The sequence below is a fragment of the Oncorhynchus tshawytscha genome, linkage group LG04, assembly GCF_018296145.1.
Source record: "Oncorhynchus tshawytscha isolate Ot180627B linkage group LG04, Otsh_v2.0, whole genome shotgun sequence".
NCBI classification, from domain to species: Eukaryota; Metazoa; Chordata; class Actinopteri; order Salmoniformes; family Salmonidae; genus Oncorhynchus; species Oncorhynchus tshawytscha.
The window spans coordinates 67,656,912-67,674,717 of NC_056432.1; the positions used below are offsets into that span (position 1 = coordinate 67,656,912).

The 17,806-nt window shown below is 42.6% G+C and overlaps 1 protein-coding gene across 3 annotated transcripts in view; it reads right to left on the minus strand.

The window, feature by feature from the left end:
• LOC112235812 (liprin-beta-2) overlaps nt 1–7,208 on the minus strand; it is a 31,717-nt gene extending 24,509 nt beyond the window's left edge. The window contains exons 1-3 of one of the 3 annotated variants that reach the window (XM_024404339.2): nt 6,978–7,208; nt 2,865–2,951; nt 424–537 (exon numbers count right to left, since the gene is read on the minus strand). In XM_024404339.2, the coding sequence (XP_024260107.1) occupies nt 424–537; nt 2,865–2,951; nt 6,978–7,040 (264 nt within the window). In that variant the 5' untranslated portion in view covers nt 7,041–7,208. Of the gene's footprint in view, nt 1–423; nt 538–2,864; nt 2,952–3,027; nt 3,240–5,415; nt 5,782–6,977 lie in introns of those variants that run through there. The other 2 variants (XM_024404335.2, XM_042321107.1) reach the window with 2 other exon arrangements.
• Between the last annotated feature and the right edge of the window lie 10,598 nt (nt 7,209–17,806).

Below are 17,806 nucleotides of genomic sequence, written 5' to 3' on the forward strand. Positions count from 1 at the left end.
TGGCTCACTGGAATCCTGCGGAGGAATTTCCTCCTGGGAGACTGGACTCTCTAGGAGGTAGTCTAGCATGAGACTCAGCATGTCTAGACAGCCTGCTAGGAGACAGTGTGTCTAAATCTAAACGTCCTGTACTCACAAATGCATTATTTGAAAGTTTTCTAGTCATACATAATGCAAATGATGTCATGATGTCAGTCTAAGGAAGAAGGCATGATATTTGTGCTGCTGTGATGCAGACTTTCAGAACCCTGTTTGAATAGAAACAGGAACTGTTTGGAAGTGAACAGGAACTGTATGGAAGTGAACCTGATAACCATACAAAACGAGGAAGTTGATATCATACTGAAGCCAGTCTAAACTGAGACAAGGTTGCAGTTCAAAGGTTTGTATGAATGGAAGAGGAGCAGAGTGTGAGGTCCTTACCTGTTGCAGCATCTCTTCTGTAGAGTTGAGCTTGTGTTGATGTTCCTCCAGAGAACTTTCCAGATCACTGATCTTTACTCCCTGAGCTTCCACCTGGTCCGTCAGAACGCTCACCTGTGTGTGTGTGTGGAATGGAGGAGAAACTCAGTCACACTAGCAGGCAGCAATACTTCAACATTTCTGACACCCTCCTTTCAATGTTGACAACCCCCTTGACCTCTGTTCATGCTTAATTCCCACACTCTCTTTCTCCCCCCCTGCCTTTGCTCCTTCCTTCCCTCCCTCCCTTCTTCCCCCTTTCCTGGCTCCACCCTCCACCTGGGAAGTTATCTAACCCCAACATCCACATGCACTTTCTCAGTCATTAAAATCACCTCTCTCTGCCTGCCATCCATTTCACAACATATCAGCTCCTTAATTGATATACCCTTCACACTGCCAGATAACAAATATTTACAAAGCTGAATGAAGGACTCTTTGTCCTTCATGAGTTTTCTCAGTTCAACTCATCAGGCCGGCTCTGCACTACTCATGATATAGATACAGCTGTTGAGAAAACAAACTAGGGAAAGAGCCAATCGGTTACAAAGGCGGGGCTCAACCAGCCAATCAGATGGAGTTTAGTGGAGGAACATGTTAGTGTGTACATGAGACCTATACACAACAACAAGACATCACATCTGTCAATGAACAGAGGTGTGTTGTAGCCAGCAAATCTGGACCTGACTGCAGAAAAACCCTTACTCAACAGCCCTGAGGACTAGTACGCGCACACAGAGCGCACACACACACACACACACAAGAAGTACTGCCCTTGTTCCTAACCCTTGTTGACACCTGTTCAACAAAACAACACAACAACACTGGATTAATCACCCCCCTCTCAATTCAATTCAAGGAGCTTTATTGGCAGGGGAAGTACATGTTAACATTGTCAAAGCGAGGGGAAGCATCTCTCTCCCTCTCCCTCTCTTTCACTCTCTCTTTCTCTCTCTCTCTATTTGTCTCTCTTCCTCTCCCTCTTTCCCTCTCTCTATCCCTCCCTCTGTAATGACTGATACATGATAGAGCTACTACTGTTTATATTTTATTGAGGGCACCAGGGGGCCAATGCAGTGTAATGTATCCTCTTGTATATCAGTAGGCTCATATTCAACTCGGGGGATTCAACTTCAGCTGAATTGAAATAATAATTGCTGTAGGTGAGGGGTATATAAACATTACTACAACTCCTTTATATGCCAATGTGCCGCAAAACACACATGCCTACAGACACAGATAGCTAAAAACACACATGCCTACAGACACAGATAGCTAAAAACACACATGCCTACAGACACAGATAGCTAAAAACACACATGCCTACAGACACAGATAGCTAAAAACACACATGCCTACAGACACAGATAGCTAAAAACACACATGCCTACAGACACAGATAGCTACAAATACACATGCCTACAGACACAGATAGCTAAAAACACACATGCCTACAGACACAGATAGCTAAAAACACACATGCCTACAGACACAGATAGCTAAAAACACACATGCCTACAGACACAGATAGCTAAAAACACACATGCCTACAGACACAGATAGCTAAAAACACACATGCCTACAGACACAGATAGCTAAAAAAAACACACATGCCTACAGACACAGATAGCTAAAAACACACATGCCTACAGACACAGATAGCTAAAAACACACATGCCTACAGACACAGATAGCTAAAAAAACACACATGCCTACAGACACAGATAGCTAAAAACACACATGCCTACAGACACAGATAGCTAAAAAAAACACACATGCCTAAAAACACACATGCCTACAGACACAGATAGCTAAAACACACATGCCTACAGACACAGATAGCTACAGAAAACACACATGCCTACAGACACAGATAGCTAAAAACACACATGCCTACAGACACAGATAGCTAAAAACACACATGCCTACAGACACAGATAGCTAAAAACACACATGCCTACAGACACAGATAGCTAAAAACACACATGCCTACAGACACAGATAGCTAAAAACACACATGCCTACAGACACAGATAGCTAAAAAAAACACACATGCCTACAGACACAGATAGCTAAAAACACACATGCCTACAGACACAGATAGCTAAAAACACACATGCCTACAGACACAGCTAAAAACACACATGCCTACAGACACAGATAGCTAAAAACACACATGCCTACAGACACAGATAGCTAAAAACACACATGCCTACAGACACAGATAGCTAAAAACACACATGCCTACAGACACAGATAGCTAAAAACACACATGCCTACAGACACAGATAGCTAAAAACACACATGCCTACTGACACAGATAGCTAAAAATACACAAATACATTATGGCAAATACAAAACATACACATGCATACACTGTTTATGACATAAGGTAATCTTACCTGGAGGACAAGGGACTCTTTGTCTCCCTCTAAGCGTGTCAATCGTTCTTGGTTAGTCTCGCCGTTCACAGGGGACTGCTGGTTTACCTGCAGAGGAGCGGTCAGTTACTGGTCAATTTGTGGTCAGTACAAGTACAACTGTGAAGTGAGAGGAGTTACCCACAGTGTCAGCTCTACCTTGAACCAGGGCTCCCTGAAATGAAAGCTCAGACTCTGGAGAGAACAACAAGAACACACACACACAGCATTGGTATCACATTTCATATAACCTACTGTGGCCGTGGGGTGAGAAGGTCGTGAGTGTGGAATTCTGTAAGAGGTTTATGCTTCTTAAGCTTTCATTAAATGATGATGAATATTTTAGTATTCTAAGAAGTTGATATTTGCTTCTCGAACCAAGGTTGCAAGACCTCAGGCCTTCCTAAATAATGGCTTAGCCGTTCATGTATGAAACCAAATTAGAAGAAATTGCTGAGAAATCCAGACTTTTTTAAACCACAACCATGGAAAGTTTGTGGCACAGCAACTTTGAGGCTGAGCCAACCAGCTCAAGTGGTTTACAGTAATTGTGAAATACCATTAAACCTTTAATAGACAATGTACGAACACTCTGCAGATCTAACTGTTGAAGATTCAGAATCCACAGCATGTGGCCGGAGTTTAACTTCCTTCAAGAGTCATAGGAAAAAGAAGACAAATTATGCATTTAGCCATATATCTTTTGAACAATAGAATATGCAAATGCATTCTCTTCAGTTATTTCAAGGGCTGCAAATAACAAATATTTGCGCAACATAAACATCCTGTAAACAAGTCCAAATAAGCAAGTCAGTTTGGTAAAAGAGAGAGAAAAAGCCTTTGTATATTATCATCTATCAGGCCATTTTGTGTCCAAGTTAATCCGTGACAACGAGGTCCAGATGGGATCAGCCAGCAAAGAGCTAAAAACGTCTCCCTAATGACAACAAGATGGTGAAGGAGAATTCAGGAATGGGCTGATCATAACTACATCCAGTCTAGTTCTATCAGGTCTATTTCAGGTGCTTCCTGTACTGTGCCCCCAGAGGAAGGACAAAGTCTGAAGTGAAAACACATGTTGCCCATCCATTCATCCATTCATTTATTCTCCTCAGGTACTATGACCTCTTGACCTGTCTGGTGTTTACCTTTCACGCATCCCAGTATCTCCCGACACATGTTTCCTGCCCCTAATTAGTGATTGGTCACTGGGACCTTGATTGCTGATTGGCCGCAGGGACCGTGAAACAGGTTACGCCTGGTGCACAAGCTCACCATACCAGATCTGGTTCCCATTCACTGACACGTTTAAATGTTTTCCTTCTATCCTAGATAACATCCATTTAGCCACAGACTCAGATTAGCCTACACATTCTTCATTGAAATTCAGTAAAAGTTCCTCAACAGATGGATTGACAGGTTAGCCATATAGCTAATTGAACTATACGGAAATAAAGTTTTCCTGTTATCGTACCATGTATGAAGGCTATGTAGAAGCTCATCCAATCCTAATCACCTGCAGAGTTTTGGGTATAGCTCCATTAAGGAACAGCATCTCAATCAGTCAATCTGCTTTCTCTGTGAGAGCTTCCCATGTCTTCAACACACTGCCATCAGACACACACAAATGCGCCACCTATCCCACCTTCACAAAAAACAGAGACATGGCTAAAGGCCAGTCATGCTTGTGAACATAATCCCCAGCTGTTTATTACCGCTTTCCATGTTGTCTGTAGCGTGTGAGGTGTGGAAACACTGTTGCTTTTATGCATTTTGTTTTGTTGCTTTTTTTTTGCTATTGTTCTGCATGCTACGTGTTGCTTGTTCTATGTTGCTCTGCATGTGCTCACCGCTCATTGTTTGTCTGTATTGTAATTGTTTTAAGAACCTGCCCAGGGACTGCAGTTGAAAATTAGTTGGGTTGGCTTAAACCGACACGTTTACTGAACGTCCCTGTAAACATAAAAATAAAATAAACTTAAATAAGTAAAATATTATATTATTCCTGTACAGTAAAGAATCGCAGGGAGAGTTGGGTCCCGTGTGGCTCAATTGGTAGATGCCAGGGTTGGATTCCCATGGGTAACCAGTACGAACAAGAGAAAATAAACAAGGTATTTTTGCTACATTAAATAAATGCTTAATCATGTGGACAAGTATCCTGCCTATATTTTATTGTGTTTTGGAGAACATGGGGGTCATGGTAGCAGCAACTGCATAAGGTTACTGTGAAACCAAGGTAAATTAAAGCCATTTTCTCAGTTCCACGCTACGAGCAGTTACTGCCTTTTTGCTTTTTAGGACAATACGGCGCACAACTTTCCAGCTTACGGTCAAAACAGGTGAGTCTATACTATCAATGTTTCTAACTGTGTTACAATGAGCAACTCCACAACACACATCTTTCTCCATGTGCATCTCCAGTATGCAAGGAATGTCACTGTAATAACAATAACCCGATTCTTCTATACAGATGCAGTACAGATGTATTAGCAGGGAAAATGCATGAAAGTGAAACCTCAAAGTCTCTTACCTTTTTCAGCCAGGCAAAATGCTTATAAAAATCTATGTTATACTCCATTCTGTTGGCCCATTGTAGCTTTGACTATATCCTCCCTCAAACTCTACACTGTAACTTATCCAGAGAGAGAGAGAGAGAGAGAGAGAGAGAGAGAGAGAGAGAGAGAGCAAAAAAGGAAGCAAGAGCACGATAGACAAGAGATTGATTAATAGAGTAGAGCTCAGGAAGAAAGATACTTTATCACTGTTGATCTCCCTGATTCCTTCTATCTTTTTCCTCTTCCCCTCCTTCCCTCTCTCTTGCTGCAGAGAGACTGTAGTGGGGACCCTGTGGTGTGCTGTGTCTGGTTCGGACCCTGGCTGTGCGGTTTGGAGCCCAGACAGAGGCAGGCTGAGAAGTGACTAGTATTCTTCTCCTCCTCTCTCTCTCTCTCTCTCTCTCTCTCTCTCTCTTACGCACATACACACACACACACACACACACACAAACAAACACACTCCCTCTCTCTCTCTCTCTTGCTGTCCATCTCTCTCTTTTCATCGTTCTCCCTCTCCGTCTCATACACAAACATTATCACTTGGTTCTTTTTGTCTGTATCCCCCCTTTCTCTCTCTCTCTCTGAAGTACCCCTCGATGTAGCTACTTTTGTGATCTCTCTAAAGGGGCACCGTAGAGAGGGAGCATTTTGCTATACATGTTTGTCACAGATGTGGTACGAACCAAGAAAGGTAGGTAGACAAAGAGGAGGGGGAGGAGGAAGAGAAAGAGGAGATTAAATAGGCGGGAGGGAAGGGATGGAGGGTAGGTGAGGAGGATGAAAGGGAGAATAGGAAGGGGAGGGAGGGGGATAGAGTAGTTGAAGTGGAGTTAGGTGGGGAGAGTATCAGATGTTCCTTTCCTTACCCTGAATGTGCATAGTAAGTATGTGATAAAGTTTATGTGCAAATAAAACCAACATCAAAATGCAAGCAGGAAGGAGTGGATAAGGAGAAGAAAGAGGAGGAAGGGATGGAGGAGGGGAACTAACTGCTCCCAGTCTGAGCAGCAGCAGCTACCTCTGGATCTCATTACAAGTGGCAGATGAGAGACCCCTGCTCTGGCTCCTACTTCTGGGTGGAGAGGAGATGGGAGGGGGCATCCACCCCTGAATAAAGACCACCACAAAACAGACCTTATGCCTTCATGTACCCTATAAATACTGTACATGACCTATAGTTTTTCACCCAGCAATTCTGCCTGGCCTCCTACTGTACATTACATTATTTGCAGGTAGAGTTCTCAGAAATCATAGGCTCTCTATGTGGGAAAGGGGGATACCTAAGTCAGTTGTACAACTGAATGCATTTAACTGAAATGTGTCTTCCGCATTTACCCCAACCCCTCTGAATCAGAGAGGCGTAGGGGGCTGCCTTAATCGACATCCATGACACCAGCGCCCGGGAACAGTTGCTGGGGGTTATCTACCTTGCTCAAGCCTCCTTTCAGTTACTGGCCCAACGCTCTTAAATGCTAGGCTACCTGCTGCCCTTCTGGCTGTTGGAAGTGAGCTTGATTCAATAGCTGCCGGTACTCACCCCTCCCTTCTCCAGCCACTCTAACAGGGTGTGTGCTGTGTCTATGGGGACCTGTCTCCTCATGGACTCCTGGTCCACCTGGCCCTCCAGGGCTACCCTGAGATCCTCTACCAGCTGTAGCACCCTGATGTCGGGGGTAATGGCTGAGGTCAGGGCAGGAATGAGGGCAGAGTCCGAAACCTGGGAGGGATAACCCTGGGCCCCAAACTTCAAGAAGCCCTCGCAGAACCCTCCTGCCAATAAAATGAAATAATTTAAGTTAGAGTTATGGTTAGGGTTAGGGCAAAGATCATAGTGGCGATACAGCCATCAGAGCCTTAACGCTAGCTCTCCAAGAGTCTAGCAATCCATTTGGACTTGTTTTGATTTTCTGAAATCGGATTACTATAAGCTGTTCGGAGTTGAATATATTGTATGTGACCGCTCCACAAACAGGCTGTCAGGATTGCTGAGTGAAAGTACCGCGTGCTGATGAATGTCTCATGTCAGTTTGAATTTCCAAAGCGAGTCACTGAATACATCAACATACTGTGTAAAATAATTGAAAACACCCAACTGCTACCTAGCCAGACCACTAGAGGGCACACTCCCACTACAATGCTATCTTCTACAGTGCCTGAATGCTGTCAGCTAAGAAAGTGTTCTCTATTGGGATATTGTAAAGACATTGTATGTTGTATTGACCGCCTCTATGAGTAAAGGCAGTGGGTCAAAATGCTGTGCTCTGATGGTCTTTTAAATATTGCACTAGTCTGCACATATATAGATATTCATGATCTCATGTCACCTTAGATGCATGCCTATTATGGGAATTGCTAGAATGTTCATTATTAGCATTATGCTAGCCTGTATGACTATCTCTATGGGTGAGGTCATTATCTTCTCAGTCTTAGAGCAGTGTGCTGTGGGTCATTAGCACTATGCTATCTCTATTATTAGGAACCCCAACAGAGTCATCAGATATACTGCTGTGGTTGTGACAAACAGTGGTGATTGAATGTATTACCCCTGTAAGAAAACAGGGAGAGCTGAACAACATGGAGAGAGAGCTAGTTATAGAGCAAAGTGGACAACTACAGACAAGGATGAAGAGACAATAAATCAAACCTTACTGTTGTATTTGTCTTTCTAGCACCGATCTGGCTGACAGCTGCTTTACTGAGGAAGTTTTTACATTCTATGACTGTGACATGTGGATTTATGGACCTTAGTTGAATGCACTGACTGTAAGTTGCTCTGGATAAGAGTGTCTGCTAAATGATCTAAATGTAAACCTAATAAAAATGATAGAGTATGAATGGAATAGATCAAGTGGGGGAAGAAGAGAAGCAGCTTAAAAAACTAGCAGAAAGGTTGATATACAGTAGCCTACTGACAAGGACCATCTAATCAAAACCTGCGAGTTTCCCCCGGTAAAATCTGCTCTAGATGGAAACAAACTCAATCCCAGGATCTCAAACTTCAAGATCACAAGAGGAACTTTCCTTTCCTCATTTCATGTCAAATCTAAAGTAAAACCATTTTTTAGATTATGCTTAGAAAGAACTGAACACAATGTAACATTCCTAAGTTAATCTACTTAAATCTCATTGAAACCTTCAAGACATTGTCAAATACCAGTCTAGAGAGAGCAGTAATTGCAAGCCGGGTTGTCTTTGAGGAGGTCTTAATAAAATGGAAACTTACCAGCGATAATGTCATCCATTTGCTCCAAGGCTGCCTCCAGCATGTGGCTGGCATCTGACGTCATGGCAACGGGCTACTTCATACACTGTTACTCACTGGATCACCTTGCACTAGTAGAAATTGAAATAGAGAGAGGAGGAGGTGGATGCGGATGCGGCGAGTGAGAGTAGAGCCGGTGAGAGGAGGGTTTGAGAGAGACAGAGAGGGGCAGAAGGAGCCGAATGGAGGCGAGTAAGAGATGGGACAGTTTTCAATCATGAACTAAAATGTAAAATCAGTCAAAGAGATTCTAATCAGCACTCAGATGACTGGAGCTTTAGGGAGTACTCTTTACCTCTTAGATCAAAGTTAGAGCACAACAACAACAGCTGCCCCAGCCCTTTTTCCCATGTAAATATCCTCCATGGATGTGGCTTTTGGCTTTAAATGTTCCTCTCATTTTGCGGGCGGAGTTCTTGCCATTGTCAGCAGTCCATTCCACTTGGGATGGAATACCAACCTTAGCATTGTTTGTGTTTTTATGGGCCTCCCAAAAAACGACATTGCAGTGCTAGCTGTGCCACTAGAGATTCTGGGTTCGGGTCCAGGCTCTGCCGCAGCCGGCCGCGACCGGGAGACCCATGGGGAGGCACATAATTGGCCCAGCATCGTCCAGGCTAGGGGAGGGTTTGGCTGGCAGGGATGTCCTTGTCCCATTGCGCACTAGCGACTCCTGTGGCGGGCCGGGTGCACATTCACACTGCACGCTGTCCTATCACTGCCTGGTATAGCAACTGCACCGTCCACAACCGCAGGGCTCTCAAGAGGATGGTGCGGTCAGCCCAACGCATCCCTGGAGGTACAATGCCTGCCCTTCAGGACATCTACAGCAGCCAGTGTCACAGAAAGGCCTAGAAGATCATCAAGGACCTCAGCCACCCAAGCCACAGCCTGTTCACCCTGCTACCATCTAGAAGGTGGAGACAGGTACATCAAAGCTGGAACCAACGGACTGAAAAACAGCTTCTATTTCCAGGCCATCAGACTGTTGAATCGTCACCACTAGCTGGCTTCTGCCCAGTACCCTGCCCTGAACCTTAGTCACTGTTACTAGCCGGCTACCACCCAGTACTCTTGCCTACACCTTAGATACTTATATTCTGGACTGACATTGCTCGTTCTAATATTTCTATATTTCTTAATTGTCTTGTGTTTCTTTATTTTTTCATGGCTGGTATGATTTTTATGGCTTTTATGTTTACCTCAGCCTGAGAATACAGAAGTTATAAAATACTGCCTTACTGGAAACAAGGTTGAATCAGTATAAATATGGTACTGACCAGCAGGACTCAGTCACAATCATTTCTGTATAGCATCCACAGTTTACCTTATGTCACTGTCAATCAGACAGTCAGACACAACACAGAATACCATGATTTTAAAGAGCTGTCAAGCTTGGCTACACTAGGGTAGCACAACCAGGGCATTATTTGGAGGACACATAAGAGCCTTGTACTGACAGACGGACATACTGTAGGAGGACAGGATGACAGACAGTTGGATACTGATAACCAATGCAAACATGGACCAGTGGCTGTCATAACAAAGTCCAAGTGAAAACCCTATGGATGTTGTAGACAGAATGGAGAGCCATCATCTCTGTCACTACAACCTGTTTTGGACTATTTGCTGTATAATTAAACGCACACGCGCACACACACAAACCTACTCACAGGGAAATGTATATACATCTTTAAACCTAATGCACATTGCCACATTGTATTACATCCTCTGTTCACAGATGTAATCGTGTAATCCTCTTATTTGGTCTATTTCCAAATCAAATCCAATTGTATGTGTCACATGCTCCGAATACAACAGGTTGAGACCTTACCGTGGAATGCTGACTTACAAGCCCTTAACCGACAATAAGGTTCAAGAAATAGAGTTAGAAAATATTTACTTCATGAACTAAAGTAAAAAATAAAATACAAAGTAACACAACAAAATAACAATAATGAGGCGATATACAGGGGTATCGATACTGAGTCAATGTGCTGGGGTACAGAATGGTCGAGCTCATTTGTGCATGTAGGTAAGGGTAACATGACTATGCATAGATATTAAATAGAGAGTAGCAGCAGTGAGGGGGGGAGGGGTCAATGCAAATAACTGGGTGGCCATTTGTTTCGTTGTTCAGCAGTCTTACGGCTTGGGGGTAGAAACTGTTTTCCTCTACACCAGTGGTTCCCAAACTTTTTATAGTCCCGTACCCCTTCAAACATTCAACCTCCATCTGCGTACCCCCTCTAGCACCAGGATCAGCGCACTCTCAAATGTTGTTTTTGCCATCATTGTAAGCCGGCCACACACACACACTATACGATAAATTTATTAAACAAAAGAATGAGTGTAAGTTTTTGTCACAACCCGGCTCGTGGGAAGAGACAAAGAGCTCTTAGAGGACCAGGGCACAAATAATAATACAACAAAAATCAACAATTTTGGCCTTTATTTAGAAAATTGTGAATAACTCACCACAGGTTAATGAGAAGGGTGTGTTTGAAAGGATTCACATAATTCTGCAGTGTTGGGTTGTATTGTAGTCTTAGCCTTAAATCATTTCCCACACACAGTCTGTGCCTGTATTTAGTTTTCATGCTAGTGAGGGCCAAGAATCCACTCTCACATAGGCACATGGTTGCAAAGGGCATCAGTGTCTTAACAGCGCGATTTGCCAAGGCAGGATACTCTGAGCACAGCTCAATCCAGAAATCTGGCAGTGGCTTCTGATTAAATTCAATTTTCACAGAACCACTTGTTGCAATTTCGATGAGGCTCTCTTGTTCAGATATCAATAAGTGGACTGGAGGCAGGGCATGAAAGGGATAATGAATCAGTTGTTTGTGTCATCCGTTTCAGGAAAGTACCAGCGTAATTGCGCACCCAACTCACTCAGGTGCTTCGCTATTTTTTTAAATATTTGTTTTATTTCACCTTTATTTAACCTGGTAGGCTAGTTGAGAACAAGTTCTCATTTACAACTATATATCCAACTATATCACATTTGACATTGTCTGTAAGCTTGAATTAATTTGCTCACAAAAAATCCTACAATTGCAGAAAGACCTGTATTGTCATTTTAATGCAGACAGAGAAGAGCTCCAACTTCTTAATCATAGCCTCAATTTTGTCCCATGCATTGAATATAGTAGCGGAGAGTCCCTGTAATCTGAGATTCAGATCATTCAGCCAAGAAAAACATCACCCACATAGGCGAGTCACGTGAGAAAATCTTCATCATACAAGTGAAAATTATGATCTTTAAAGAAAACTCTCTCAATTAAAAAAAAGGTGTCAATACTTTGCCCCTTGATAACCACACGCACTTCTGCATGTTGTAAAAGTGTTACATGGTCGCTGCCCATATCATTGCATAGTGCAGAAAATACACGAGAGTTCAGGGGCCTTGCTTTAATAAAGTTAACCATTTTAACTGTAGTGTCCAAAACATCTTTCAAGCTTCACCCAAATGTACAGCCCTGTTGGAAAATATATTTGAAAATGTGAAAGAAAAGGTGAACACCCCCCGTGGGATGGTAGAGCTAACGTAGGCTAATGTGATTAGCATGAGATTGTAAGTAACAATAACATTTCCCAGGACATATCTGATATGGGCAGGAAACTTAAATTACTGTTAATCTAACTGCACTGTCCAATTTACATGAGCTATTACAGTGAAAGAATACAATGCTATTGTTTGAGGAGAGTGCAGAGTTATGAACTTGAAAATATATTAATAAACCAATTAAGCACATTTGGGCAGTCTTGATGCAACGTTATGAACAGAAATGCAATGCAATGGATCAGTCTAAAAATGTGCACATAAACTGCTGCCATCTAGTGGCCAAAATCTAAATTGCACCTAGATTCCTAAATCATATATTAGCCTTTCTCTTTAAATTTCAAAGATGATGGGGGAAAAAAACATTATCTTATTTAAAAATATATATATTTCACCTTTATTTAACCAGGAAAAGCCCAATGGGACACAGAGTCTCTTTTTCAAGGATCTAGTGTGTTAAATTATGCAATGATAATTTCACATTTCCACAAACTTCCAGGTGTTTCCTTTCAAATGTTATCAAGAATATGCATATCCTTGCTTCAGGTCCTGAGCTACAGGTAGATTTGGGTATATCATTTTAGGAGAAAATTGAAGGTAAGGGTTCGATCCTTAACCTCTCTAGGGGGTGTGGGACACTAGCGTCCCACCTGGCCAACATCCAGTGAAATTGCAGTGCGCCACATTCAAAAACAGAAATACTCATTATAAAAATTCATGAAACATACAAGTGTTAATTATACATGGGCTTAAAGATAAACTTATTGTTAATCCAACCATTGTGTCAGAAAAGGCTTTCAAAAAGGCTTTACAGCGAAAGCAACCATGCGATTATCTGAGAACAGCGCCCAGCAGACAAATCATTGCACACAGTTAGCAGCCAAGAAGAGGAGTAACAAAAGTCAGAAATAGCGATACAATGTATCACTTACCTTTGATGATCTTCATATGGTTGCACTCCGAAGACTCCATGAGAAACAAGAAAGGCGCGCTTCCGGTCACACGCTGGACTCATGTATGGAAATGTCCACTGTCCACTCATTGAAAGTGCTGTATCTCCCTCATTTTTCAAAGTCTGAAACAATGCCTAAAGACTGGCCAGATGTAGAAGAAGCCATAGAGATCATGAACTGGGTCCTAAGTCTTTGTATGGTGGATAGGCTTTCAATGGACAAACAGCCTTTCAAAATAAAAGCACTTCCTGGATGGTGTTTCCTCAGGTTTTCGCCTGCCATATCAGTTATGTTATACTCACAGACATTATTTTAACGGGTTTGGAAACTTTAGAGTGTTGTCTATCCAAATCTACCAATTGTATGCATATCCTAGCTTCTGGGCCTGAGTAGCAGGCAGTTTACTTTGGGCACGCTTTTCATCCAAAATTCTGAATGCTGTCCCCTACCCTAGTGAAGTTAAGGGACCATTTGGACCTAGAAAAGTGTATCGCTTGCCTTGTGGTAGCAGAGAGAAGAGTCCATGACTTGGGTGACTAGAGTCATTGACAATTTTTTGGGCCCTCCTCTGACCTGGTATAGAGGTCCTGAATGGCAGGAAGCTTGGCCCCAGTGATTACAGGGCCTTATGCCCTACCCTCTGTAGTGCCTTACGGTCGGGTGCTGAGCAGTTGCCATACCAGAGACGGTGATGCAACCAGTCAGGATGCTCTCGATGGTGCAGATGTATACGTTTTTGAGGATCTGAGGACCCATGCCAAACCTTTTCAGTCTTCAGAGGGGGAAAAGTTGTTGTCCTGCCCTCTTCACGACTGTCTTGGTGTGTTTGGACCATGATAGTTTGTTGGTGATGTGGACACCAAGGAACTTGAAACTCTCGACCCGCTCCACTATAGCCTCGTCGATGTGAATAGGGAGCTGTTCTGCCCTCCTTTTCCAGTAGTCCACGATCAGCTCCATTGTCTTGATCCCATTGAGGGAGAGATTGTTGTTCTGGCACTATACAGTCTGTTGTACTAGCATCCCCCACTATGTTGCAGAGTGAAATCCACTACTGCAGTAGGCTACTATAAACTAAATGAACACATACAGTACCAGTCAAAAGTTTGGACAAACCTACTCATTCAAGGGTTTTTCTTTATTTCGACTATTTTCTACATTGTAGAATAATAGTGAAGACATCAAAACTATGAAATAACACAAATGGAATCATGTAGTAACCAAAAAAAGTGTTGAACAAATCTAAATATATTTACTATTTGAGATTTCTCACAGTAGCCACCCTTTGCCTTGATGACAGCTTTGCACACTCTTGGCATTTTCTCAACTAAATTCATAAGGTTGTCACCTGCAATGGGTTTCAATTAACAGGTGTGCCTTGATAAAAGTTCAATTGTGAATTTTCTTTCCTTCTTAACGAGCCAATCAGTTGTGTTGTGACAAGCTAGGGGTGATATACAGAAGATAGCCCTATTTATTAAATGTCCATATTATGGCAGCAACAGATAAAAATAAGCAAAGATAAATGAAAGTCTATCATTACTTTAAGACATGAAGGTCAGTCATTACGGAATATTTTAAGAACTTTGAAAGTTTCTTCAAGTGCAGTCGCAAAAACCATCAAGTGCTATGATGGAACTGGCTCTCATGAGGACCGACACAAGAAAGGAAGACCAAGAGTTACCTTTTCTGCAGAGGATAAGTCCATTGGAGTTAACAGCATCAGAAATTGCAGCCCAAATAAATGCTTTACAGACTTCAAGTAACAGACTCATATCAACATCAACTGTTCAAAGGAGACTCCATGAACTAGGTCTTCATGGTCGAATTTCTACAAAGAAAGCACTACTACAGGACACCAATAAGAAGAGGAAACACGAGTAATGGACATTAGAACAGTAGAAATCTGTCCTTTGATCTAATGAGTCCAAATTTGAGATTTTTGGTTCCAACCGCCATATCCTTGTGAGACGCAGAGTAGGTGAAAGGATGATCTTTGCATGTGTCGTTCCCACCATGAAGCATGGAGGAGGAGGTATGATGGTGTGGTACTTTGCTGGTGACACTGTTTGTGATTTATTTAGAATTCAAGGCACACTTAACCAGCATGGCTACCACAGCATTCTGCAGCGATACACCATCCCATCTGGTTTGCACTTAGTGGGACATTTGTTTTTCAACAGGACAATGACCCAACACACCTCCAGACTTTGTAAAGGCTTTTTGAAGGTGAGTAATGGAGTGCTGCATCAGATGACCTGGTCTACACAATCACCTGACCTCAACCCAATTGAGATGGTTTGGGATGAGTTGGACAATGAGTTTTTTATTATTTCACCTTATTTCACCTTTATTTAACCAGGTAAGCTAGTTGAGAACAAGTTCTCATTTACAACTGCGACCTGGCCAAGATAAAGCAAAGCAGTGCGACACAAACAACAACTCAGAGTTACACATGGAGTAAACAAGCGTACAGTCAATAACACAAATAAAAAAAGAAGGTCTATATACAGTGTGTGCAAATGGCATGAGGAAGTAAGGCAATAAATAGGCCATAGTAGCAAAGTAATTCAAATTTAGCAGATTAACACTGGAGTGATAGATGAGCAGATGATGATGAGCAGGTGATGGTGTGTAAGTAGTGATACTGGTGTGCAAAAGAGCAGCAAAGTAAATAAAAACAACATGGGGATGAGGTAGGTAGATTGGGTGGGCTATTTACAGATGGACTATGTACAGCTGCAGCGATTGGTTAGCTGCTCAGATAGCTGATGTTTAAAGTTAGAGAGGGAAATGTAAGTCTCCAGCTTCAGCGATTTTTGCAATTCGTTACAGTCACTGGCAGCAGAGAACTGGAAGGAAAGGCGGCCAAAGAGATGTTGGCTTTGGGCATGACCAGTGAGATATACCTGCTGGAGCGCGTGCTAAGGGTGGGTGTTGTTATCGTGACCAGTGAGCTGAGATAAGGCCGAGCTTTACCAAGCATAGACTTATAGATGACCTGGAGCCAGTGGGTCTGCAGATGAATATGTAGCGAGGGCCAGCTGACTAGAGCATACAAGGCGCAGTGGTGGATGGTATAAGGTGCTTTGGTAACAAAACGGATGGCACTGTGATAGACTGCATCCAATTTGCTGAGTAGAATATTGGAAGCTATTTTGTAGATGACATCGCCGAAGTCGAGAATCGGTAGGATAGTCCGTTTTACTAGAGTAAGTTTGGTGGCATGAGTGAAGGAGTCTTTGTTGCGAAATAGAAAGCCGATTCTAGATTTGATTTTGTATTGGAGATGTTTGATATGATTCTGGAAGGAGAGTTTACAGTCTAACCAGACACATAGGTATTTGTAGTTGTCCACGTATTCTAGGTCAGAACCGTCCAGAGTAGTGATGCTAGTCAGGCGGCCGGGTGTGGGCAGCAAAAGGTTGAAAAGCATGCATTTGGTTTTGCTAGCGTTTTAGAGCAGTTGGAGGCCACAGAATGAGTGTTGTATGGCATTGAAGCTCATTTGGAGGTTAGTTAACACAGTGTCCAAAGAAGGGCCAGATGTATACAGAATGGTGTCGTCAGCATAGGAAATCACCCGCAGCAAGAGCGACATCATTGATATATACAGAGAAAAGAGTCTGAGAGCCTGCCTGAGAATTAAACCCTGTGGCGCCCCCATAGAGACTGCCAGAGGTCCGGACAACACGCCCTCCGATTTTACACACTGAAATCTATCTGTGAAGTAGGCGAGGCAGTTTGAGAAACCAAGGCTATTGAGTCTGCTGATAAGAATACGGTGATTGACAGAGTCAAAAGCCTTGGCCAGGTCGATGAAGAGTACTGTACTGTACTGTTTTTTATCGATGGCGGTTATGATATCGTTTAGTACCTTGAGCGTGGCTAAGGTGCACCTGTGCTGACTGAAGGAAAAGTTGGCAACAAGTGCTCAGCATATGTGGGAACTCCTTCAAGTCTGTTGGAAAAGCATTCCAGTTGAAGCTGGTTAAGAAAAGGCAAAGGGTGGCTACTTTGAAGAATCTCAATATTAAATATATTTTGATTTGTTTAACACTTTTTTGGCTGCTACTTGATTCCATATGTGTTATTTCATAGTTTTGATGTTTTCACTATTATTCTACAATTTAGAATATAATAAAAATAAAGAAAATCCCTTGAATGAGTAGGTGTGTCCACACTTTTGACCGGTACTGTTGTTTGCCAATGTGTTGTAATCACACACATCCAAGGGTCAATACGTAGACTGCTTACTGAATCACAGATAAGGTTGTTACTTCATAGCACTCTGGCTCCATAGTGGCAGAGATGCAATCACTGGAGGAGTGATAACCTACCAACTGAACTGCACCACAACAAAACTTATCTATCAGATTAGTCAGATTTTATCAAGTCCTTGACCAGAACCAGAGTGCTGCATCATCCTACCATCCTATTTTATAGTTAATTCAAGGTCTTTGGTATATTAGAAAATGTGCTATCTAGAACCTAAAAGGGTTATTTGGCTGTCCCCATAGGAGAACCCTTCGAAGAACCCTTTATGTTCCAATTAGAACCATTTCCACAGAGGGTTCTACACATAA